Genomic DNA, 27,285 nt, shown 5'->3' with positions numbered 1-27,285 from the left:
TACAAATTATAGAGGGGACTTGTACAGACAATAGACATTACAGCATAACAGAAATACAGTTCAAAACAGATATCAGGAGGAATGAGGGCCCTGCTCGCAAGCTTACAAACTATGAGGAAAAGGGGAGACACGAGAGGTGGATGGCAACAATTGCTTTAGTTATTCGGACCGGCCATAGTGTAAGGCTCGGGTGTTCATGTAAAGCTGCATGAACCAGTTAACTGCCTAAGTATGTAGCAGTACAGACACAGAGGGCTATTAACTGCATAAAGTGAAAGAGAACATGATGCGAGGAACCTGATTGCCTATTTAAAAAAAAAATAAATAAAAACAATAGGCCACACAGGGATCGTTAGGTTAATACATTGAGGCGGTAGGCCAGTCTGAACAAATGAGTTTTTAGGGTACGCTTAAAACTGTGGGGATTGGGGATTAATCGTATTAACCTAGGTAGTGCATTCCAAAGAATCGGCGCAGCACGTGTAAAGTCTTGGAGACGGGAGTGGGAGGTTCTGATTATTGAGGATGCTAGCCTGAGGTCATTAGCGGAGCGGAGGGCACGGGTAGGGTGGTAGACTGAGACCAGAGAGGAGATGTAGGGTGGTGCAGAGCCATGGAGTGCTTTGTGGATGAGGGTAGTAGTTTTGTACTGGATTCTGGAGTGGATGGGTAGCCAGTGTAATGACTGGCACAGGGTAGAGGCATCGGTGTAACGATTGGTGAGGAATATGATCCTGGCAGCAGCATTCAGGACAGATTGGAGCGGGGAAAGTTTGGTAAGAGGGAGGCCGATTAGTAGAGAGTTACAATAGTCCAGACGAGAATGAATAAGTGAAACAGTAAGAGTTTTTGCAGAGTCGAAAGTAAGAAAAGGGCGAAATCTAGAAATGTTTTTGAGATGCAGGTAAGAAGAGCGAGCCAGTGATCGGATATGGGGGGTGAATGAAAGGTCAGAATCAAGGATGACCCCAAGGCAGCGGGCATGTTGCTTTGGAGTAATGGTGGAACCGCACACGGAGATGGCAATGTCAGGCAAAGGTAGGTTAGTAGAGGGAGAGAACACGAGGAGTTCAGTTTTTGACAGGTTTAGTTTCAGATAGAGGGAGGACATGATGTTAGAGACAGCAGTAAGACAATCCCTGGTGTTTTCTAAAAAGGTCGGTGTGACAACAGGAGAAGAGGTGTATAATTGGGTGTCGTCAGCATAGAGATGGTACTGGAAACCAAATCTACTGATTGTTTGTCCAATAGGGGCAGTATACAACGAGAAGAGGAGGGGGCCTAGGACTGATTCTATACATTTAAATATTCGGTGGCATATGATACTGATCATTATGATCTTGGGAGTTCTATATTAGTATTTTTCTCCTTATCTTGTTATGGCCATAACAATTACATGCCTCTAGGGCGTATATATTTTTTCGCCCTGTCCTTTTGAGCAGGTGTATTCTTTCTGCATGCACTTTGTATACCATCTGTATTGTGTATATATATATACATTTATTTCAGTACTAACCTCTTTCTGGTCTTGGGGGGTATTCCCCATCCGGGGATGTACTATTATTGTTTTTAATGTTTTTAACCGTGTGTTGTGTCTCTGTTTGACCATAATAAAAATTGACTATTATAGCATAAGGATTATTGTTCTCCTTTTTGGTGATCCCCGGTTTTGTGTATATCTCCTTTTTCTTGGTTTTTCACATTACTCTTGTTGGACATACCCCAGGTTGATCCCAGCCTGGTATAATTATGATGGTGCCCTCCGCCCCTCTTGTTTTGTGTCTATGATATATCAGGGTGACACTAGTTTCTCCCTGTTTCTGGAGTTGTGGCACATCAGGAATTGTTTTGAGCATTTTTTGCGGTTTTGATTTCTTATATTTATTATATTATTGTTCATTTCTAGCATGGATCTTTCTAGTAGGGAAACGGCTTGGAGTAACAGGGCCTTAGGCCTATTTGATAAAAATAGTGGCAGCAATTTGGTGGGTGAACCTAGTACGGAAACGGATTTTCAGGTATTGTCGCAAAAAATCATTGGTCTGCATAAATCATTGACAAAGGTATGGTGGAACATAAGGAGTCTTGAGGAGTATAAAAAAAGCTGGATTTATACCCCGTGGGTTACGTGTGCAAATATTTCCAGCGTGGGAGGTGTTAGGAGTCGAGTTTCCTCTGCTGCACAGGGGGAATCTCGATCCGTCTCCGCTGCGGTCTCCCATTCTCCTCCAGCCGCAGTGGAGTCTGCTCAGCAGGGACGTCGATCCCAGCGTCTCGCTCAGTCTGACTCTGTGCGAAGAGTTGCTGCTGCTTCTCCAGTCTCTGCCATTAAAGTCAGTGCTGGTCAGCAGCGAGCGGACTTCTCTGGGACTAAGTCCTTGTCTGCACGTACTGAGCATGCCCAGGGTAAGATCTCCCGTTGGAGATCGAGGGTCATGTGCTCAGGCTCTGCAGCACATTCCATTGGTCCTCTTGGCAGGTCTTGGAAGGGCAAAAGTGCTGTAGCCACTTCCTGTGCTGCAACTATAAACTATAAACTGCGCATGACCGCATGGCCATGCGCTAGTATTGTCTTGTAAATATGTGTGTGTGTTGTGAGTGAAAGTCGCTCTTTAAATAACCCTCCCTATTGAATGTCTGTTCGCGGAAGGTGTATGTTTGCTATCTAGCGCCCGACTTATCCAACAGCACGAAACACACATTACAGCGTCCTCTTGCTGTGTCCGCCTGTACGGCGCCATGCGCTTGCCTTGCGCTTTCCATACCCAAGCCAGTGTGGTTGGTGGCGTCCGTCAGTGCGGCATTGCTCGCACTCCTGTGCATTTATATATTCATACTTTGTTTCCTTACACACCCAGTTGTGGTGTAGTGCCAGCGAGGGTCTAATCGGACTTCAATCCCAGTTGGGGTTAAGTACGCTGACTACTCGCTCGCGCTTTAGGTGCGGTGCCGCGATCCTGTGACGCAGCAGGATTGCTCCCTTCACGCTGGGTGAGGTTGAACCTACGTGTATATACTTTAGTGTACCGCCATATAGTCTGCATTTACTAGCAGCAGGTTTTCACCTGCACGGTGGACCCCGGACTGCGAACGCATCTATATCACCTTTCTTGGTGCGTTCCGCCAGTCCTAATAGAATACTAGCGCCCGGGTCTGGCTAGTAAATCATGGACGATCAGCGTTCACAGCGGTACATCCAGCAGCTGGAGGGAAGGTTGGCAGCTCTTGAGCGTTCAACTTCAGCTGTGGATGTCACTGCTGTCGCTGTTCAGGCTGCTAGTGTTGCTGCAGCCACCTTGTCCACTGCCGCTCCTGTCCCAACTCTAACTCGCCTCCCGCTTCCAGAGAAATTCTCTGGTGACAGTAAGTCTTGTAGGGGTTTCGTGAGTCAGTGCTCTATCCATCTCGAGCTTCTGGCCTCTCGTTTCCCTACAGAGCGGGCTAAGGTGGGATTTATAGTGTCTCTTCTGTCGGACAGAGCGTTGCAGTGGGCTACGCCGCTATGGGAGCGTAGCGATCATGTGGTGCAGAGTGCTCCGTTGTTTCTGAGCACTCTGAAACAGGTCTTTTTAGGACCTCGTGTCACCCATGATACGGCGCTCCAATTGTTGGCATTGACTCAGGGCTCGTCCTTGGTCAGTCATTTTGCCGTCCACTTCCGCACCTTAGCATCTGAGCTGGAGTGGTTGGATAAAGCCCTCATTCCTATATTTTGGAGGGGGCTGGCTGACCACATTAAGGACGCCCTGGCCACTAGGGAGATTCCCGCCACACTGGAGGAATTAATTAATCTATCCACTCGTATTGATCTCCGTTTTCACGAGTGGAGGTTAGAGCGAGCCCAGTGTAGGCAGAGGTTTCGGCTGGCTCCCACCTTCGCCAAACCTTTGGAATCTCCAGACCAGGCTCCTGAGCCCCATGAGCCTGTGGTAGAGTCTCGAGCAGGATCTAAGTCCCGGACCGCTCGTGCACTCCAGATTTGTCATCTTTGCCAACAGTCTGGACATCTTGCCTCCAGATGTCTCCAGCGGTTGAGGAAACGTCAGCGTCTAGTGGTAGTTGGTGGAGGTGCACTAGACACGGTGACGTTTGCCTCCAAATTGTCCTTTAAGGGGACAATAACATTGGGCTCATCCTCTCACTCGGTGGAACTCTGCGTGGATTCTGGGGCGGAGGGCAATTTTATGTCTTCAGCCTTCGCCCAACATCACGCAATTCCTCTGGTCATGCTATCTCAACCAGTAACGGTACGAGTGGTGAATGGGTCGACACTGCCCACACAGATTACACATCAAACTATCCCTTTTACTCTGTCCATGTCACCATCTCATCAGGAGATTATATCTCTACTCGTCATTCCTGAGGGAATTGATGAGGTTCTCTTGGGGGTACCTTGGTTACGGTACCACTCTCCTCACATCGAGTGGTCCTCAGGCAGAATTCTGGGATGGGGTGAATCTTGTGGGAACAGGTGTCATCGAGAGTGCGTTCAGGTTACTACTACAGAGGTACCCGCAGATCTCTCCTCTCTCCCCAAGCAATATTGGTCTTATGCAGACGTATTCTCCAAAAAGGCAGCGGAGACTCTTCCGCCCCATCGCCCCTATGACTGTCCTATTGATCTCTTGCCTGGTGCTGAGCCTCCCCGGGGTCGAGTCTATCCATTATCTCTCCCGGAAACGGAGGCAATGTCTCAGTACATACAAGAGAATCTGGCAAGAGGGTTCATCAGGAAGTCAGTGTCACCTGCTGGGGCAGGGTTCTTTTTCGTGCAGAAGAAGAATGGAGAACTACGTCCATGCATAGACTACAGGGGTCTTAATGCTATCACAGTTAAGAACAAGTACCCTTTGCCGTTGATATCTGAGCTTTTCGATAGGCTTCGGGGAGCTAGAGTGTTTACTAAACTAGATCTGCGGGGTGCTTATAACCTGATTCACATCCGTGAGGGGGACGAGTGGAAAACGGCATTTAACACCAGAGATGGGCACTATGAGTATCTGGTGATGCCCTTCGGGCTCTGTAATGCACCTGCCGTTTTCCAAGACTTTGTCAACGACATCTTCCGGGATATGCTTTCCACCTCGGTTGTAGTCTATCTGGATGATATTCTCATCTTTTCTCCAGATATTGACTCCCACCGGAGAGATGTTGGCAGAGTCTTCGACCTCCTACGGGCAAACTCTCTTTATGCAAAGTTGGAGAAGTGTGTGTTTGAGCAGGAGTCCTTACCTTTCCTGGGCTATATCATCTCCGCCCAGGGATTGGCTATGGATCATGCCAAACTACAGGCTGTGATGGACTGGCAAGAGCCCCATTCTCTTAAAGCGGTGCAGCGCTTTATGGGGTTCATAAACTATTACCGCCAGTTCATTCCCCACTTCTCAACTCTGGTAGCTCCCTTGGTAGCCCTCACCAAGAAGGGAGCGAATCCCAAATTGTGGTCGGAAGAGGTCTCCAAGGCCTTCACTTCTATTAAGTCCCACTTTGCTAGCGCTCCCATCTTACATCGTCCCGATGTGGATAAGCCATTCCTACTGGAGGTGGATGCCTCGTCCGTTGGTGCTGGAGCAGTCCTCTACCAAAAGGATGCTCAAGGTCGGAAGCATCCATGCTTCTTCTTCTCCAAGACCTTCACGCCAGCGGAGAGGAACTACTCCATCGGGGACAGGGAGTTGCTAGCAATGAAGTTGGCCTTTTCGGAGTGGAGACACCTTCTGGAAGGTGCGCGGTTTCCCTTCCAAGTTTACACGGACCACAAAAATTTGGTCTATTTGCAGACAGCCCAGCGGCTAAATTCTCGCCAGGCCAGATGGTCCCTGTTCTTCTCCCGGTACCACTTTTCCCTTCATTATCTCGCCGGGGAGAAGAATATCCGTGCTGACGCTCTCTCTCGCTCCCTTATGTCAACTGAGGAGGAGGAAGAGGAGCCTCGGCTTATTGTCCCTTCCGAGAGCCTGAGAACCGTGGCGCCGGTTTCGCTAGAGTCTGTGCCTCCAGGCAAGACTTTTGTGCCCATTAATTTGCGACCAGAGGTTCTCTCTTGGGCTCATTCGTCCAGGGTGGGTGGACACTTTGGGACAAAGAGGACATCTGAGCTACTGGCGAGGACGTACTGGTGGCCGCATATGGTCCGGGATGTCAGGAATTATGTTCTGGCGTGTGTCTCCTGCGCCAAAAATAAATCTCCGCGTCAAAGGCCAGCTGGTTTGCTCTATCCCTTGCCGGTGGCAGATAGGCCCTGGGAGATGGTCGGGATGGACTTTGTTGTGGGTTTGCCCAAGTCTCGCGGCTGTACCATCATTTGGGTCATCACCGATCATTTCTCAAAAATGGTGCATTTGGTGCCGCTGCCGCAGTTACCTTCTGCACGGGCCTTGGCAGCGTTGTTCATTAGACATATCTTCCGCCTGCATGGTATGCCAGACAAAATTGTCAGTGACCGGGGTCCCCAGTTTGCGTCTCGGTTCTGGAGAGAGCTCTGTCATCTTCTCAGTATTGAGTTGAATCTCTCTTCCGCTTATCATCCCGAGACGAATGGGTTGGTAGAGAGGGCCAACCAGACCTTGGTCACATACCTGCGACATTTTGTTTCAGCCAGGCAGGATGACTGGGCATCCTTGCTATCATGGGCAGAGTTTGCACTGAACAACGCCGTAGCCGACTCCACTGGACAAACCCCATTCCTCCTCAACTATGGTCAGCATCCACGGGTACCTGTGCCTATGCCAGTGTCTTCCGCCGACTCCAGGGTGGCAGACTGGGCTGTGGAGGCACGGGATATTTGGGACCGCACTCAGGATGCCATTCGGGCCTCTAAGGAGAGAATGAGGTCCTCCGCCGATGCTCATCGGCGCCCCGCTCCGACCTTTGGTCCTGGCGACTTGGTGTGGCTCTCCGCCCGTAACATCAGGCTGCGAGTTGAGTCCACTAAATTTGCTCCTCGCTACTTGGGTCCATTCAAGGTCCTCGAGCAGGTTAATCCTGTGGTCTATCGTTTCGCCCTTCCGCCACGCCTGGGTATCACCGACACCTTTCATGTGTCCCTCTTGAAACCCGTGTATATGTCCCTGTTTTCCGAGTCATCTGCTGGGTCATCGGGTTCGTCTACGGACGATTATGAGGTGAACGCTATTTTGGGGTGCAAGGTGGTGCGTGGTAAAAAATTTTATTTGGTAGACTGGAAGGGTTATGGCCCCAAGGACAGGTCCTGGGAGCCTGTTGAGCACATTTGGGCTCCGCAGCTCATTGCTGCCTTCGAACGTAGCGAGGCCCAAGGAGGGGGGGGCCCTAGGAGGGGGGGTAATGTTAGGAGTCGAGTTTCCTCTGCTGCACAGGGGGAATCTCGATCCGTCTCCGCTGCGGTCTCCCATTCTCCTCCAGCCGCAGTGGAGTCTGCTCAGCAGGGACGTCGATCCCAGCGTCTCGCTCAGTCTGACTCTGTGCGAAGAGTTGCTGCTGCTTCTCCAGTCTCTGCCATTAAAGTCAGTGCTGGTCAGCAGCGAGCGGACTTCTCTGGGACTAAGTCCTTGTCTGCACGTACTGAGCATGCCCAGGGTAAGATCTCCCGTTGGAGATCGAGGGTCATGTGCTCAGGCTCTGCAGCACATTCCATTGGTCCTCTTGGCAGGTCTTGGAAGGGCAAAAGTGCTGTAGCCACTTCCTGTGCTGCAACTATATAAACTGCGCATGACCGCACGGCCATGCGCTAGTATTGTCTTGTAAATATGTGTGTGTGTTGTGAGTGAAAGTCGCTCTTTAAATAACCCTCCCTATTGAATGTCTGTTCGCGGAAGGTGTATGTTTGCTATCTAGCGCCCGACTTATCCAACAGCACGAAACACACATTAGCGCTTGCCTTGCGCTTTCCATACCCAAGCCAGTGTGGTTGGTGGCGTCCGTCAGTGCGGCATTGCTCGCACTCCTGTGCATTTATATATTCATACTTTGTTTCCTTACACACCCAGTTGTGGTGTAGTGCCAGCGAGGGTCTAATCGGACTTCAATCCCAGTTGGGGTTAAGTACGCTGACTACTCGCTCGCGCTTTAGGTGCGGTGCCGCGATCCTGTGACGCAGCAGGATTGCTCCCTTCACGCTGAGTGAGGTTGAACCCACGTGTATATACTTTAGTGTACCGCCATATAGTCTGTATTTACTAGCAGCAGGTTTTCACCTGCACGGTGGACCCCGGACTGCGAACGCATCTATATCACCTTTCTTGGTGCGTTCCGCCAGTCCTAATAGGAGGTCTCCTTGGATTTTCAAAAAACATGGGAAATGGGACTCGCAAAATGCTCCACCATACTGATTAACATGTTGATTGAACATGACCAGTTGTTACTAATTAAAATAAAAAATGAGATTAAAACTTGTGAGGGTACTTTGGTAGATTTTGATAATGACACTTTTGTCAGTCCATTTCAATCGAAGCTCAAGGATCTAATTGATACCTTTGAAAAAGAAGTCATTAATCGAAAAAGAAACAAATTCCATAGAGATAAAACTGATTTTGGCAATGGAAGGGCATACAGGTGGTCACACCGGGGAAATAGGCGCCCCCTTTATGAAGAATCTAGAGGTATGACCGAACCTCTTCCCAGACAAGATATCTCCTCGAGTGATTTTTTGTCCTCGGACCCCAGCGACGTAGTAGGCGCTGTCGGCGGGGTCATAGGAAAAACAAACTACACCCGCAAGAAGGGCAGAGGGTACAAGAAGTGGTCACCGACCTACAGGAGAGAAACGAGATTCAACAAGAAACTATGATGGATGTCTCAAGTACTGACGGGCCAGAAGGTAATCTTCAAATTGTCAACCTTTCTACCTATACATTATCAGACATTGAAAAACAGGTACTCTCCAAGGGTCTTTCGTTCTCTCCCATGAATCCACTTGACAAATTTGTTCTTGTTAAAGATGTGTATCTGTTCTGTCGCCAAATCACTTTTAAACTACTTTACCATCAACCATCCCTAATTGACACATTGCCTGATAATGAAAGACGTGTCTTTTGTGATCTCTTGGAACTGTTGCAGGAAAATGAGGCACCAGACACCTCGGATAGATTCACGAGACGACTCCCTTCACAAGCGACACCTTCGTTCTCTTTATTCCCAGCAGTCCAGATTTTTTTCCATAAAGTATGTCAAGACATCGAAAAACTTAGACCGGATCCACATCAACAAGAGAATTTGGGTAAGACTGAAAGAGAGGCTCTACGGCGGTTAACAACTAATAACAACTTTCTAGTACGTGAAGCGGACAAAGGAGGGAACGTTGTCCTATGGCCACATGAACAATACGTTAAAGAGGTCATGCGCCAACTCCAGCAAGGGCAATGTTACACTCTGTTACCCTCTGACCCTACATGGGTTTTTAAAGACAAAATTGATTGTCTCATTAACAGGGCTTTTTTGGACAGGGTCATTACGAAAAAGGAGACTGACTTCTTGATAACACCTCATCCTGTTGTACCCACCTTTTATGCCCTGCCCAAGATCCACAAGTCCCTAACTGAACCACCAGGGAGGCCAATAGTCTCGGGCATTGGTAGCATCTTCGAGCGACCCCGTATTTATGTTGACCACTTTCTTCAACCCTTGGTCACTTCTCTAAAATCATTTACTAGGGACTCGACTCACCTCATGCAAACTCTGGAGACTTTGGAGATCCCTGCGGGCACGTTTCTAGTGAGCATGGGCGTGGAATCTCTTTATACCAGCATTCAGCACCAAGCAGGTACGCAGGCTGTCACTTATTTTTTGGAAAAAGATGCACATCGTATAACAGCACACAAGGATTTCATTCTCCAACTATTATTCTTTATCCTGGACAAAAATTATTTTGTCTTCGATAGAAAGTTTTTTCGTCAGTTATCTGGTACAGCGATGGGTGCACGTTGTGCACCATCGTATGCCAACCTATTTCTTGGTTGGTGGGAGGAGAAGATAGTCTATAAACATCAGGCATTTATATCTAATGTATTGGTGTGGCAACGTTACATCGATGACATTCTGCTGTTATGGTCTGGACCCCTGGAGGAGTGCAATCGGTTTATGATGGAGCTTAACAAAAATTCTTGTAATACTAAACTCACCTCTGTTGTTTCAGATCACAGCATCGATTTTTTGGACCTTAAACTCTCCATCCAAAACTCAGGCATTGTGAGCTCCTGGTTCAGGAAAACTACCGCTACCAATAGCCTCCTCCACTACACAAGCTTCCATCCATATCATGTCAGGAAGGGGATCCCAAAGGGACAGTTTTTCAGGCTAAGAAGAAACTGCAGTACTGATATCGACTTTCGACAACAGGCCAGAGATCTTTCGTGTCGGTTCAAGAAGAGAGGATATCCTCAAAGGGCCATCTCGGGTGCGTTCCATCATGCATTAGAACAAGACAGAAGCAGTCTCCTCACCAAAAAGGTACGTGAGTCTTCTCGACCTCTCTCTTTAATTACCACCTATAACAATCAGTGGACGGATATCTGTAAAATATTACATAACAACTGGGATATCCTCATGAGTGAGAGAAGAATTGTACCCTTCGTTTCAAGTTCGCCCTGTCTAGTGGCTAGAAGAGCCAAGAATCTGAGGGACACATTGTGTCATAGCCACTATCAGCGACCTTCCTCAAGACTAAACAGGGGCATTAGGATATATGGCTCATATCCATGTGGCGGATGTACTATCTGCCAATATATGATTGCTCAGGACGGTTTCTCAATATCCACCCTTTCTTTTCAGATCCGACCTAAAGAATTCTTCACTTGCAGATCCAGAAACATCATTTATGCGATCTTCTGTGACTGTCCCAAAGTTTATGTTGGACAAACAACACAAGAACTCAGAAGACGCACTCAGCAACATCTATCCAACATCTCTATGGCTCGTAGGGATTGAGAAAGGAAGAAAGCTCTGTCATCAGTGGCAGCGCACTTTTTGGATGCCCATCAGGGCAAGCCTTCTGGCTTTAAAGTTATGGGACTCGAAAGTGTTCAGACTAATATCAGGGGTGGTGACAGTACCAACAGTCTACTTCGCTGTGAAACTAAGTGGATCTACAATTTGAAGAGTTTGGCACCTCGGGTCCTTAACGAGGAACTACTTTTTACCGGTTTCTATAAGAAACTATGACCCTGCATACCTTGCTATCATATATATCCTCCTTTTTGAGCCTCATGACACTCTGTGACCCACCTTTTTGTAGCCTGTATGACGGGTACATGCCATAAGTTAAAAAGAAAAAGAATTATTTTTGTATATATAACAATAATTCTATTCTATATGGGGTGATGGTTCCATATCTGACCCATATTTAGGGAACGTATTTGCTTCTTTACATCTGTTGTTTGTTCATGAGTCAGGTCCTATAGCCACCATATTTCTTGCCTTTGAGAAATTCATTGCCTCTATCATTCTACAGGGACCCTTATATTTCTGGCACTGTACTTTGTTTGTGACTTTTTGTCCTCACGTCTCCATACGTACCTACAGGGCCTATTAGCCTCATTTTTTGAATGCAATAGTTACTACTATTAAGTGTAACCCTTTTTGGATCTAAATAAATTGGCCATGTCCGTTTTTGGCTTGACCCTTCTGTCTATTCCTTCTAGTGTCTTATTGCCAGTATCATGCTGTACGGGGTGTGTATGTGTTACACTGGTGAGTGTACTGGTGTCACCGGTACACAGCCCCTTCATTTTGCTATTTTTATTATACATATATATCTTTTTCATTTATTATTTTTTTCATATATTTGCTTCTTCATGTGTGTCATTATATACTTGGCTCCCTTGGTCTCTGGCTGCACGGGCCTTCATGTGGATTTTCCATATATAACTGTATACTCTTGCTGTACCTATATCAGTGTTTCATCGCAGTGTAGGCATTTTACTATTTAATCTTTCGGATTGCCGTCTGTACTCTTTTTGTGGCATCTTTCATGCTTACGATATAACATTATCAGCAATATGCCACGCACTATATTTGCTGATCCCTATGGGGTTCCAATTTATTTAATTTTTGCATATTTTGCCTTTATTTTTGCATATTTTGGGAATATTCAATCTCTCATGAACATTCTGTACAGAGCACTGTGTCTGATATTTTGCGATGGCATCGGCGGAATATTCATGCCCTATTAAACGAGATCATTGTAAACTGGATGAGCAACAAACCACTTTCATATCTGGATTCTTTTTTGTATATGTGTGGGGTTTTTTGGACCAATTAGGCATTTTGCCATTACCATTCCCATCACGGGGCTGCTATCTCCCATTGGCTCATGCGCAGCACACTGAGTCTGTTTAACTTGCATGTATGTAAATTTCACTTTAGGGGTAGTACTTTTGCTGCACCACATATTACGTCGTCCCTTATAGTATATGTCGGTATTTTGCCGCGGGATCTTTGAGCTATTTTCTGCGCCAATATGTACATTATGTATGTGATCTCCCCTTTTGGGACCTATATATACAGCGCCTGCGCTTGGTGTCGGCATGCCTCCATCTTGGTACTCCTGGAAACGAATGGTAATAAACCTACAAGCGGTCTCGGCGCATGCGCACTTGCGACGTCGCCCGCCATCTTGGTACACCCCGCCGGTCAGGTGTCTACGATGTTGGGACATTTCCGTTTCCCAACATGGCGCCGCAGAGGTGTATTGCGATACACTCCTCTGTTTCCCCTTGTTGAAGATCCACACAGCTGGTATGTAACTTCTTTGATTCAGATGTATAAATAGGACTCAATATGTGGACACTGGCACTCTTGCTCCTGACGAAGCCACGCTGTGGCGTATATATTTTTTCGCCCTGTCCTTTTGAGCAGGTGTATTCTTTCTGCATGCACTTTGTATACCATCTGTATTGTGTATATATATACATTTATTTCAGTACTAACCTCTTTCTGGTCTTGGGGGGTATTCCCCATCCGGGGATGTACTATTATTGTTTTTAATGTTTTTAACCGTGTGTTGTGTCTCTGTTTGACCATAATAAAAATTGACTATTATAGCATAAGGATTATTGTTCTCCTTTTTGGTGATCCCCGGTTTTGTGTATGTTTCCTTTTTCTTGATTTTTCACAAGGAAGTACCTATTAACACCTAGGTGCGACTTGCCTTCAGGACAGATGTTACATTATCACTAGTCACACATATAACCCTAGACATATGTCACTACACACATATAGATATATATACACATATTTCACCACAGTGCTATATACAATTAGAGTAACAGACAGCAAAAACAGTGGCAAAACGGCCTAAAATGCAAAAATTTGGAGCACGCAGATATATGAGGCCTTTTTCGATGAATTTAAAACACAAAAAAAAGTGGCACAGGGCAAGCACACACAACTATGCTACTTATGCCTGACAAACTATGATTTTTCAACAGGCCTCAGTCTGACAGAACAGATTGTATAGTTTTGCTTTTTTGAAGTGAATTTTTGGAAAAAAAGTGCAACTAGGTATATAGTAAAGAAGCTGCAGCAGCAGCAGCTGCAGACAATTATGGAGTTTTTGGGGGGATGCAGTGGGAGCAAAGTACGCACATACAGTGCCTGCAGGCCTTGCACCGATGTTGATATGCTGAGCCATGCCTACCTAGCGCTGCAATATCGGGACCCACGAATTAGCCCTAAAAAGGACTTTTGGTTTCTGAGGAGTTGTGGATGTAAGAGTTGCAGACCTACACTAACTCTAAAACCACGATTCTGACCCTATCTCGGCACCAGCTCTCCCTACTCTCGCTGAATCAGGAGCAGAATGCGGCGCCAGGTCTCTTATACTCGGGATGATGCTGTGCGGCTAAGCCAATCACTGCACGACCACAGCAAAGATGGCTGAGGCGTTTCATGGCCTGGCAGACAATCCCTGGACCGTGATTGGGTCTCTAAAGTCCGCCAAAAATGCTGGGTGGAGACACCAGTTACCTCCCAATAATCCCGATACTGCTCGGTGCTCGCCGAGTACACCGAGCATAGTGATACTCAGGTGAGTAACGAGCAGTGGCAAGTACGTTCGCTCATCACTAGTAATTTACACTCTGCTCTAGTTTACAGTTATTTAGGAGGAAGCTGAAGCGCTAGATGGCCTTTCAGGCAGCATAGGTCAGAGTTGCAATAGTCTAGTCTGCGGTTAGGGCTATCTCAGCTCATGCAGGAACAAGTGAGGACTACAGGGTCAGGATCTCTAGGCTGTACCATAACCAGCAGGGTCAGTCACTTTTTAGTGTTACCAATTTTTCCAAGTGAGGTGCTACACTATCATAGCAATAGTCTAAATTCTGGAAAACCGTACTTACTGTTAAGGGATTACAATTCTAATTTTCGATTAATAATGGAAATCCACTCCAAGTTATTACTCAAGGTACCTCACAATTAAACTTTCTCCCCCCTGGGTCGCACTGTTCATCTTGATCTCAGCAAGAGCGCATAGGGCAACATTTAAAGCAAATCCTCGGGCTTTGTTTTTTGTTTTTTTTTACTAACAAGCTTTTTTTTCTCATCTACAGGTTATTTTTAACATGTTAGAATGTAATACTGTAAACATTGCTACATTTAAAAAATTTGTAAATATAACCTTTCCCTTAACCCCTTCCCGACCTGTGACCCCACGTAGGCGTCATGAAAGTCGGTGCCAATCCGACCTGTGACACCTATGTGGCGTCATGGAGGGATCGTGTCCCTGCAGATCGGGTGAAAGGGTTACCTCCAATTTCACAGGACCTGCAGGGACAGGGGAAGTGGTACTTCAGCCCAGGAAGATGGCTTTTCCCCACCGTGGCTACGATCGCTCTGATTGGCTGTTGAAAGTGACGTTTCACTTTCACTTTCAATCAGAGCAATCGTAATATTTCAATGAAAATTGGTGAAATATTACAATCCAGCCATGGCCGACGCTGCAATATCATCGGCCATGGCTGGAAACCCTGATCTGCCACCGCCACCGATCCACCGCCCCCTTCCTCCGTCCTGTCCTCTGCTCCCCTCCGTCCTCCTGTCCGCTCCCCGTGCTCCGATTCCACCCCCGTGCTCCGATCCCACCCCCTCATACTTACCGACCTCCGGTGTCCCTCCCGCTGTCCATTCGTCTTCTGCATTGGCGCCGCCATCTTCCAAAATGGCGGGCGCATGCGCAGTGTGCCTGCCGAATCTGCCGGCAAATTCAGTCATTCATTTTGATCACTGTGATAGATCATATCACAGTGATCAAAATAAAAAAAAATAGTAAATAACCCCCCCCCGCTTATCACCCCTATAGGTAGGGAACATAATAAAATAAAGAAAATATTTTTATTTTTATTTTTCCACTAGGGTTAGGCTTAGAACTAGGGTTAGGGTTAGAACTAGGGTTCGGGTTAGAACTAGGGTTAGGGTTAGAACTAGAGTTAGGGTCAGGGTTGCAATTAGGGTTAGGGTTGCAATTAGGGTTCGGGTTATGGTTAGAATAAGGGTTATGATTAGGCTATGTGCACATGGTGCGGATTTGGCTGCGGATCCACAGCGGATCGGCCACTGCGGATCCGTTGCAGTTTTCCATTACGTTTACATGTAAACCTATGGAAAACCAAATCCGCTGTGCCCATGGTGCGGAAAATACCGCTCAGTATTTTCCGCAGCATGTCAATTCTTTGTGCGGATTCCGCAGCGTTATACACTTGTTCCTGTATAGGAATCCGCTGGTGAAATCCGCACAAAAAACACTGGAAATCCGCAGTAAATCTGCAGGTAATACGCAGTGCGTTTTACCTGCAGATTTTTAAAAAATGGTGTGGAAAACTCCGCACACAAATCCGCAACGTGGGCACATAGCCTTAGGGTTGGATTTAGAGTTAGGGTGGGAATTAGGGTTAAGATTAGGGATAGGGGTGTGTTGGGGTTAGGGTTATGCTTGTGGTTAGGGTTATGGTTGAGATTAGGGTTAGGGGTGTGTTGGGGTTAGGGTTGTGGTTAGGGTTGGGATTAGGGTTAGTGGTGAGTTGGGGTTAGGGTTGTGGTTAGGGGTGTGTTGGGGTTAGGGTTGTGATTAGGGTCATGGTTAGAGTTGGAATTAGGGTTAGGAGTGTGTTGGGGTTAGTGTTGGAGTTAGAATTGAGAGGTTTCCACTGTTTAGGCACAACAGGGGGTCTCCAAACACGACATGGCGCCACTATTGATTCCAGCCAATCTTGCATTCAAAAAGTTAACTGGTGCTCCCTCCCTTCCGAACCCCAACGTGTGCCCAAACAGTGTTTACCCCCACATATGGGGTACCAGCATACTCAAGACAAACTGGTCAACAACTTTTGGGGTCCAATATCTCCTGTCACCTTTGTGAAAATAAAAAATTGTGGGCTAAAAAATAATTTTTGAGGAAAGAAAAATTATTTTTTATTTTCACGGCTCTGCGTTATAAACTTCTGTGAAGCACTTGGGATTCAAAGTGCTCACCACACATCTAAATAAGTTCCTTGGGGGGGTCTAGTTTCCAAAATGGGGTCACTTGTGGGGGATTTCTACTGTTTAGGCACATCAGGGGCTCTGCAAACACAACGTGACGCCCGCAGACCATTCCATCAAAGTCTGCAATTCAAAACGTCACTACTTCCCTTCCGAGCCCCGAAGTGTGCCCAAATAGTGGTTTACCCCCACATATGGGGTATGAGCGTACTCAGGACAAACTGAAAAATAACTTTTAGGGTCCAATTTCTCCTGTTACCCTTGTGAAAATAACAAATTGTGGGCTAAAATATCATTTTTGAGGAAAGAAAAATTATTTTTTAATTTCACGGCTCTGCGTATTAAACTTCTGTGAAGCACTTGGGGGTTCAAAGTGTTCACGACTCATCTAGATAAGTTCCTTGGGGGCTCTAGTTTTCAAAATGGGGTCACTTGTGGGGGAGCTCCAATGTTTACGCACACACAGGCTCTCCAAACGCGACATGGTGTCCACTAACTATTGGAGCTAATTTTTCATTCAAGTCAAATGGCACTCCTTCCCTTCCGAGCCTTGCTTTGTGCCCAAACAGTAGTTTATCCCCACATGTGAGGTATCGGTGTACTCAGGAGAAATTGTCCAACAAATTTTAGGATCCATTTTATCCTGTTGCCCATGTGAAAATGAAAACATTGAGGCTAAAAGAACTTTTTTGTGAAAAAAAGTACTTTTTCATTTTTACGGATCAATTTGTGAAGCACCTGGTGGTTTAAAGTGCTCACTATGCATCTAGATAAGTTGCTTGGGGGGTCTAGTTTCTAAAATTGGGTCACTTGTGGAGGAGCTCCAATCATTAGGCACACAGGGGCTCTCCAAACGCGACATGGTGTCCGCTAAAGATTGGAGCCAACTTTTCATTCAAAAAGTCAAATGGCGCTCCTTCCCTTCCGAGCCCTGTCGTGCGCCCAAACAGTGGTTCCCCCCACATATAGGGTATCGGCGTACTCAGGACAAATTGGACCACAACTTTAGGTGTCCAGTTTCTCCTTTTACCCTTGGTAAAATAAAATAATTGTTGCTAAAAGATCATTTTTGTGACTAAAAAGTTAAATGTTCATTTTTTCCTTCCATGTTGCTTCCGCTGCTGTGAAACACCTGAAGGGTTAATAAACTTCTTGAATGTGGTTTTGGGCACCCTGAGGGGTGCAGTTTTTATAATGGTGTCCCTTTTGGGTATTTTCATCCATATAGACCCCTCAAACTGACTTCAAATGAGAGGTGTTCCCTAAAAAAAATGGTTTTGTAAATTTTGCTGTAAAAATGAGAAATTGCTCGTCAAATTTTAACCCTTATAACTTCCTAGCAAAAAAAAAAATTTGTTTCCAAAATTGTGCTGATGTAAAGTAGACATTTGGGTAATGTTATTTATTAACTATTTTGTGTCACATAACTCTCTGGTTTAACAGAATAAAAATAGAAAATTTGAAAATTGCAAAATTTTCAAAATTTTCGCCAAATTTCTATTTTTTTCACAAATAAACGCAAAAATTATGGACCTAAATTTACCACTATCATGAATCCCAATATGTCGTGAAAAAACATTCTCAGAATCGCTACGATCCGTTGAAGCGTTCCTGAGTTATTACCTCATAAAGGGACACTGGTCAGAATTGCAAAAAATGGCAAGGTCATTAAGGTCAAAATAGGCTGGGTCATGAAGGGGTTAAAAAACAGGCTTCCCTCCTCTAAGTTTTTTTTTACTTGCATTCCTTCTTCTCCCTTTCTCACTATTAAAGTTAAATTTCCTATTCCCTTCCTGTTAGGAAGAAGAACGAAGCAGCAGGTGACACTGACTTCCTGATAAACCCTCTTGCCAGATTCTCTTGAATGTACTGAGACATGGCCTCCGTCTCCGGGAGAGATAATGGATAGACTCGACCCCGGGGAGGCTCCGCACCAGGCAAGAGATCGATAGGACAGTCATAGGGGCGATGGGGCGGAAGGGTCTCCGCCGCCTTCTTGGAGAACACGTCTGCGTAAGACCAATATTGCTTGGGGAGAGAGGATAGATCTGCGGGTACCTCAGTAGTAGCAACCTGAACGCACTCTCGGTAACACCTACCCCCACATGATTCACCCCATCCCAGAATTCTGCCTGAGGACCACTCGATGTGAGGAGAGTGGTACCGTAGCCAAGGTATCCCCAACAGGACCTCATCAATACCCTCAGGAATGACGAGCAGAGAAATAATCTCCTGATGGGATGACGACAGGGACAGAGTAACAGGGATGGTCTGATGTGTTATCTGTGCGGGGAGTGTCGACCCATTCACCACTCGTACCGTTACTGGTTGAGATAGCATAACCAGGGGTATTGCGTGACGTTGGGCGAAGGCAGAAGACATAAAATTGCCCTCCGCCCCAGAATCCACGCAGAGGTCTACCGAGTGGGAGGATGAGCCAAAGGTAATTGTCCCCTTAAAGGACAATTTGGAGGCAAACGTCGCAGTGTCTAGTGCACCTCCACCTACTACCACTAGACGTTGACGTTTCCTCGACCGCTGATGACATCTGGTGGCAAGATGTCCTGACTGTTGGCAAACATGGCAACCCTGGAGTGCACGAGCGGTCTGGGACTTAGATTCCGCTCGTGACACCACCTTAGGTTCCTGGAACTCAGGAGCCTGGACTGGAGATTCCAAAGGTTTGGCGAAGGTGGGAGCCAGCCGAAACCTCTGCCTACACTGGGCTCGCTCTAACCTCCGCTCGTGAAAACGGAGGTCAATGCGAGTAGATACTGCTCTTAACTCCTCCAGTGTGGCGGGAATCTCCCTAGTGGCCAGAGCATCCTTAACGTGGTCAGCCAGCCCCCTCCAAAATATAGGGATAAGGGCTTTATCCGACCACTCCAGCTCAGATGCCAGAGTGCGGAAATGGACGGCAAAAAGGCTGACCAAGGACGAGCCCTGAGTCAGTGCCAACAGTTGGAGCGCCGTGTCATGGGTGACACGAGGTCCTAGAAAGACCTGTTTCAGAGTAACATAGTAACATAGTTAGTAAGGCCGAAAAAAGACATTTGTCCATCCAGTTCAGCCTATATTCCATTATAATAAATCCCCAGACCTACGTCCTTCTACAGAACCTAATAATTGTATGATACAATATTGTTCTGCTCCAGGAAGACATCCAGGCCTCTCTTGAACCCCTCGACTGAGTTCGCCATCACCACCTCCTCAGGCAAGCAATTCCAGATTCTCACTGCCCTAACAGTAAAGAATCCTCTTCTATGTTGGTGGAAAAACCTTCTATCCTCCAGACGCAAAGAATGCCCCCTTGTGCCCGTCACCTTCCTTGGTATAAACAAATCCTCAGCGAGATATTTGTATTGTCCCCTTATATACTTATACATGGTTATTAGATCGCCCCTCAGTCGTCTTTTTTCTAGACTAAATAATCCTAATTTCGCTAATCTATCTGGGTATTGTAGTTCTCCCATCCCCTTTATTAATTTTGTTGCCCTCCTTTGTACTCTCTCTAGTTCCATTATATCCTTCCTGAGCACCGGTGCCCAAAACTGGACACAGTACTCCATGTGCGGTCTAACTAGGGATTTGTACAGAGGCAGTATAATGCGCTCATCATGTGTATCCAGACCTCTTTTAATGCACCCCATGATCCTGTTTGCCTTGGCAGCTGCTGCCTGGCACTGGCTGCTCCAGGTAAGTTTATCATTAACTAGGATCCCCAAGTCCTTCTCCCTGTCAGATTTACCCAGTGGTTTCCCATTCAGTGTGTAATGGTGACATTGATTCCTTCTTCCCATGTGTATAACCTTACATTTATCATTGTTAAACCTCATCTGCCACCTTTCAGCCCAAGTTTCCAACTTATCCAGATCCATCTGTAGCAGAATACTATCTTCTCTTGTATTAACTGCTTTACATAGTTTTGTATCATCTGCAAATATCGATATTTTACTGTGTAAACCTTCTACCAGATCATTAATGAATATGTTGAAGAGAACAGGTCCCAATACCGACCCCTGTGGTACCCCACTGGTCACAGCGACCCAGTTAGAGACTATACCATTTATAACCACCCTCTGCTTTCTATCACTAAGCCAGTTACTAACCCATTTACACACATTTTCCCCCAGACCAAGCATTCTCATTTTGTGTACCAACCTCTTGTGCGGCAGGAATAACGGAGCACTCTGCACCACATGATCGCCACGCTCCCACAGCGGCATAGCCCACTGCAACGCCCTGTCCGACAATAAGGAAATTATAAAGCCCACCTTAGCCCGCTCTGTAGGGAAACGAGAGGCCAGAAGCTTGAGATGTATTGAGCACTGACTCACGAAGCCCCTACAGGACTTACTGTCACCAGAAAATTTCTCTGGTAGCGGGAGGCGAGATAGCGTCGGTACAGGAGCGGCAGTGGACAAGGTAGCTGCAGCCACACTTGCAGCCTGAACAGCGACAGCAGTAACATCCACGGCTGAGGTTGAACGCTCAAGAGCCGCCAACCTTCCCTCCAGCTGCTGGATTTACCGCTGTAAACGCTGGTCGTCCGCCATTTTACTAGCCAGACCCTGGCGCTAGTATTCTGTTAGGACTGGCGGAACGCACCAAGACAGATGGTATAGATGCGTTCGCAGTCCGGGGTCCACCGTGCAGGTGAAAACCTGCTGCTAGCAATTAGCAGACTATGTGGCGGTACACTAGAGTATACACGCGTGGGTTAACCTCACCCAGCGTGAAAGAGGCAATCCTGTTAAGGCACAGGACCGCGGTACCGCACCTAAAGCGCGAGCAAGTAGTCAGCGAACTCAACCCCAACTGGGATTGAAGTCCGATTAGACCCTTGCTGGCGCAACACCGCAACTGGGTGTGAAATGAAACAGAAGAGCATGCAGTGCCGCACTGACGAACGCCACTAACCACCCAGGCTTGGGTAAGGAAAGCACAGAGGAAGTGCACGGCGCCGTACTGGCGGTCACAGCAACTGGACGCTATAATGTGTGACTAGTGCTGTAGGATAAGTCGGGCGCTAGGTAGCAGCCATACACCTTCCGCGAACAGTCATACTATAGGGTAGGGGTATCCAAGGACGACTTGCACTCACAACATACACACATTAGCAATTGTTTGACAATACTAGCGCATGGCCGTGCGGTCATGCGCAGTTTATATAGCAGCAGCACAGGAAGTGGCCACAGCACTTTTGCCCTTCTAGGACCTGCCAAGAGGACCAATGGAATGTGCTGCAGAGCCTGAGCACATGACCCTCGATCTCCAACGGGAGACCTTACGCTGGGCATGCTCAGTACGTGCAGACAAGGACTTAGTCCCAGAGAAGTCCGCTCGCTGCTGACCAGCACAGACTTTAATAGCAGAGACTGGAGAAGCAGCAGTAACTCTCAGAACAGAGTGAGAATGAGCAAGATGCTGGGACCGAAGTCCTTGCTGAGCAGACTCCACTGCGGCTGGACAAGAATGGGAGACCGCAGCGGAGGTGGCTCGAGATTCCCCCTGTGCAGAAGCGGGAACTCGACCCCTAACACTTCCATTCTCTTTTTTTCCATTCTTTCTTAAGGGAATAACATACTGATTTCCTTCTGTTTACTTTTTTTTTAAAATATAAATAATGGATCCCTACCTATTTTACTTTCCCTTTTCTATTTTGTTTCCCCTATATATTTTAAATCTCTAAAAAAAAGTATTGGAACAAGAGTGGGTTTCCATACCACAGGTATTGCCAGGTAACGTTATACATGGGTCACTTTGTGATTCCATAGAACATTAAACCTTTTCTACACCACCAGAAAGCGATGGTTTGGCACTGGGTATGTTTGCTATTTACCTTCAGTATAGATACTGATATTTTTTTTATTCACACTCTCTTAGACTGTAATGTTCTACATATCTGAAACAGTTAGATTGCAGTTAAGTGGGTGGATGAGTTGCAAACCCTTATCCTTAATACCATTGTCACCATCCTAAAAATCATGGTGATGCCTGTCTTGGTGATGGCAGAGATACAGATGACTTTTCTAAGTCACAATACACAATAGAAAGGACAACCATTCTTTTACATCCTCATCACAATGGGCACCTGTGCCACCAATCAGCACCACACTACTAGACATGATACTTGCATTATCACACACCACATCTTGTACCTTATTTCTCTCATCTTCTCTAGGTCTTTACTCTCTAGTCCATCTCTCATATATAACAGATTACTTGCGGTATGCATGTGGCTGCCATGTTTGGAGCTGACCTCTTGAAGCACATCAGTCAGTGATGGTTGACACCCTGTAAAATGTAATTATTAAGATAAAAATGATATATTAATGTAATGATTTTTAAGCAACGATACAAAAGGTAAACTATACACATAAGGACAGTGGAAAACTTGTTAAAGGGGTCATACACTATGGAATAACTCCAGCTTTATTATTCCTGCAGCAGCGTCATTTTAGCGATGACAGCGTCACTATTCCCGAAGTGTGACATGAATTGTGTCACGTGCCGACTGCAGTCAATGAGCTGCCTGCTCATCAATATTCCCTCATGACAGACATCGGCTTTGAGAAAGATAAATAGATCTGATAAAGACGCAGCTGATGAGTGGCCGCTCATTGGCTGCAGCCTGCATGTGATACAACAAGTCATGTCACTCTCCAGGAAAGTAGCGCTGACATCGCTGGAGCGTCACCACTGCAGGAGGGGAGTTGAGATTGTTTTTATTTTAAATGGTGTCTTGAATTTATTAGGCTTGAGAAACAAATTAAGCTTTTTTCTTATCTCTGACAATCCCCTTCAGAGAAAAGTAGTAATGCTTCACGTCATAAATTAGATGAAACATAATAGACCATGCTAGTCATTGCCATTGTCATGACTCTGTTGTCTGGTATCCCGTGACCTAGGTGCTCCTTCTTTGTCCCTGAGGCTAGGGGAGCCCTAGCTTGCCCTGTTCCACAATTACTTCTGATGGTGAAGATGTCGGGGCCACATACCTTGCCTTAGCTCCTGAATCTGCCCTCAGTCTGTACCCTTCCCTCACACAGCAAAGAGGGGATTAGTAGTGTACTGTGATACACCAAACAGACTAACAAGGTAATACAAACATGGATAAAGGAAAATATCAATCATACAAATATACTCACACAAACAACAGAGGTAAACAACGGGGAGTGGAGGATGGGGAAAAAACAAAGTAGGAGAAGAAGGCGATTAGCACACACCCAAAACCTCACAACAGTCTCAGATAAATCCACCAAATGCCACCATTTCCTAACCATGCAACATGAAGCTAGCTCTGGCAATGATTGCTTGCCAGGGCCCAGATTATATAGGAGGTGGGAATGGCTAACAGATGAGAGCTTTAATGCAGGAAAGCTTCCAAGAGATCTCAATTGAGCAGATTAACCCCTGCACTGCTAAAAGAAACCTGCACCGTTTAATATGAATTTTATATAGGTTGACAAAAGACATAGGTCCATCAAGTTCAACAATTCTCCACCAACTGTTCATTTTGTCACTACTTTAACTATGACCCACAATGTTATGTGCATCGAGGAAATCATCCAGCCCTTTTTTAAAAGCTGTTATAGTGTCTGCCATTACTGCATCTTGCATTAGTAGTATAGAAAGGTAGGAGACAAAAAAAGCGCAAATAGGGTCTTATCCCCAGGATTGTTTCCAATCAATTATGAGAGAACTGCTCACCTGGTGGTACACAGTAAAGGCGTGTAGTTGTCAGCTGCTGCAGATCCACAGGTCGGCGCTGCGACCTCTCAGAACCGTTATAATACATGAATGTGGGTAAAATCCGCGCTGCTATAACAAATGATGGATCCAGATATAGTTATAAGATGTTCGGGTGGTTTATTCAACGTGTTTCGAAGCTCATGGCTTCTTCTTCAGGAAGTTTCCAAAGAAAGATATGAAGTTTCCAAAGAAAGAATATCTTTCTGTGGAAACTTCCTGAAGAAGAAGCCATGAGCTTCGAAACGCGTTGAATAAACCACCGATCATCTTATAACTATATCTGGATCCATCATTTGTTGCAGCAGCGCGGATTTTATCCACATTCATCTATTATAATGCATCTTGCATTAGGGCATTCTATATTCTGACTGATCTAACTGTAAAGAATCAGTCATGGGGCTACCGCGACATTGTGGAGCCAGAATACCGCAGAGTCAGATTGCTCCTACTCCGGCACTGAGAAGAAGCACTTCTCCTTCATTTTAAATGTGTTTATTACTTCTGGCAGAACAGGGGTTAATCAGACATGTGGAAGATTCCTGTGCTCACAGCTGTGCTCAGTTAGCCACTCCTTCTCCCTTTATAATCTGGGCCCTGTTAATAATCCTCGTCAGAGCTAGCATTTGCTGCATGCTATCGGTGGGAGAGGAGTACATATGAGAAGGAGAGTTGAAGGAGTTATTAGTGACTGTTGCTTGGTTTGTATGCATGGTAATTCCTTATCCTTCTCTGTTTTTGTTTATTCTCCTACCTTCACACCCCTGTGCATTCCTCTGTTACATGTGAATGAATATTTTGTATGCCTGGAGAATTCTGTTAACCCTTGTCTGCGTTGCCTAGTTTGTCAGGTTGGTGTACTATGGTGCACAGTAGCGCCCCCTCTTCCCTGGGTGGGGGAGAAGATCAGATGGAGGGCTTACTTAAGAGATAAGACAAGGTCGGAGGCCCCGGCATCTTCACCATCTGAAGTATCTCGGGGAGCAGGGCAAGCTAGGGCGCCCCCCCTAGTGCTAGGGACAGGGAAGGAGCCTCTGATCTCGGGTCACCAGACAGCTGGGATATCTCAGAACTCTTTCCTATTTAGGTGTTGGAATGTCAATTTTTTCACCCGTAATGAGTTCCCACTGGTCCTTAGTATGGTCCTTGGAAGGAATAAGTAATGCGCCAGTACTTTGCACTGACCACATTTATATTTAGATATTTAAATGAGATCTCCTCTGAGGCGTCTTTTTTCTAAGGTAAACATTTCCAACTTTATCAACCTCTCGTCATATGAGAGGCCTTCCATCTTATAGTAATCTATTTTCCTGCCTTTGAACACTACATAGAGGTCTGGTGGGGCAGTGAAAATGTTCAAACGGATGGGAAAATTGCTGAATGGAAGAAGACCCGCGGAAGCATCTCTGACTCGCAGATTGCTACTGAGAACAATGGGGTCACACTTTTTCTCCACTTTAAGGAGTGACAATAAAACATTCCGAACCCACGAGATATTGCATTTTACAGGGAAAATAATTTTGAGACACATTTTTTCCTGTACAATAACTTGTATGTAAGGCAAAATGTAAAAAGGATTTAAAAGAAAAATATAATTTAAGCAAACCAAAATGTATTTTTTTATTAAAAAATAAGAAATTTCATTATGAAGGAAGCAAGAACTGCCCAAAATAAGGGACTTAGATAGACCCTGTATTAGACATAAAGGAGGTCCTCATACACATTCTGTACCAATTTTTATGTATTGGTACTCCTATACTCATAAAGGCAGGGCTGGCGTTAGCGGCAGGCAGACCACATTGAATTGACCAGTGGAAATTATTATTCAAAGATCTATTGATTAATATGTTGATTAAAATTAACTTTGTTCATGGGAAAACCCCTTTTAACCGCTTTTTGACAATGGACTTAATGATCCATCCATTTGCCCTGGGCCTATTTGACCAGGAACAGATCATTACATCATCGCGATCGCACAGACAAACGGTGGGTGCACAGCGATAGCCACTGGGTGTCAGCTGGTTCTGACAGCTGACACCTGGCACTAGGTGCCAGGAGTGGTCACAGACAGACCGCTCCCGGCACTTTAACCCACCAAATGCTGTGATGGAACATGATCGTAGCATTTCGTAAGCCAGCAGAGGCCTGGCATCCCCTCTGCCTTTGGATCGGAGACCCCGCGGCGTGACGCAAAGTTCCTGATCGTTGCCATGGTGACTCAATGTCGTCATGAGCTAGCATCACTAGAGCTAGGAAATTTGCTGATCATGCGCAGTGCATGATGAGCAAGTCTGTCAGTGCAGTGCTGACAGTTTCTATGGCATGGCGATGGTGCTTCATCTCCATGTTATAGAAGCGAACAGCCCGTAAGCAATGATTGTCCCATAGTGGGACAAAGTAAAAAAAGTTAGAAAAAAAAATAAAAAAGAAAAATTTATAATTGTTAAAAAAAAAATTTTATTAAAAAATAAAAAAGAACAATATATTCTATCTCTAAATAAATATTTGAATGAAAAAAATAAAGACAACAAAAGTACACATATTTGGTATTGCCGCATCCTCAACGACCCGACCTATAAAAAAACTGTCCCACTAGTTAACCCCTTTAGTGAACATAATAAAAAAACAAAAAACAAGGCAAGAAACAATGCTTTATCATCATACCACCAAACAAAAAGTGTAATAAAACGCGATAAAAAAGACAGACATAAATAAGCATGGTACGCTGAAAACATCATCTTTTCCCGCAAAAAACAAGCCCCCATACAGCTCCATCAGCGGAAAAATAAAAAAGTTATAGCTCTCAGAATAAAGTGATGCAAAAATAATTTTTTCTATAAAATGTTTTTTTTTGTATAAAAGCGCCAAAACAAAAAAAAAGGTATAAATGTGGTATCAGTGTAATCGTACTGACCTACAGAAAAAAACTCCCTTATCAATTTTACCAAACGAAACGGCATAAACACCCCCCCCCCCCCCCCAAAAAAAAAAATATCATGAATTTCTGTTTTTTATTCATTCTGCCTCCCAGAAAACGGAATAGAAAGCGATCAAAAAATGTCAGGTGCCCGAAAATGGAACCAA

General features: G+C 45.7%; 1 protein-coding gene across 6 annotated transcripts in view; it reads right to left on the bottom strand.

Moving 5' to 3' along the window:
* LOC138665322 (glycine N-acyltransferase-like) overlaps positions 1 to 27,285 on the bottom strand; it is a 150,581-nt gene that overhangs the window by 29,408 nt on the left and 93,888 nt on the right. For all 6 annotated transcript variants that reach the window (XM_069752693.1, XM_069752697.1, XM_069752695.1 and 3 more), the window contains one exon: positions 22,611 to 22,746. In XM_069752693.1, coding sequence (XP_069608794.1) covers positions 22,611 to 22,746 — 136 coding nt within the window. The remainder of the gene's footprint in view (positions 1 to 22,610; positions 22,747 to 27,285) is intronic.

The sequence above is a fragment of the Ranitomeya imitator genome, chromosome 2, assembly GCF_032444005.1.
Source record: "Ranitomeya imitator isolate aRanImi1 chromosome 2, aRanImi1.pri, whole genome shotgun sequence".
NCBI classification, from domain to species: Eukaryota; Metazoa; Chordata; class Amphibia; order Anura; family Dendrobatidae; genus Ranitomeya; species Ranitomeya imitator.
This window is presented reverse-complemented; position numbering and strand designations above follow the sequence as displayed.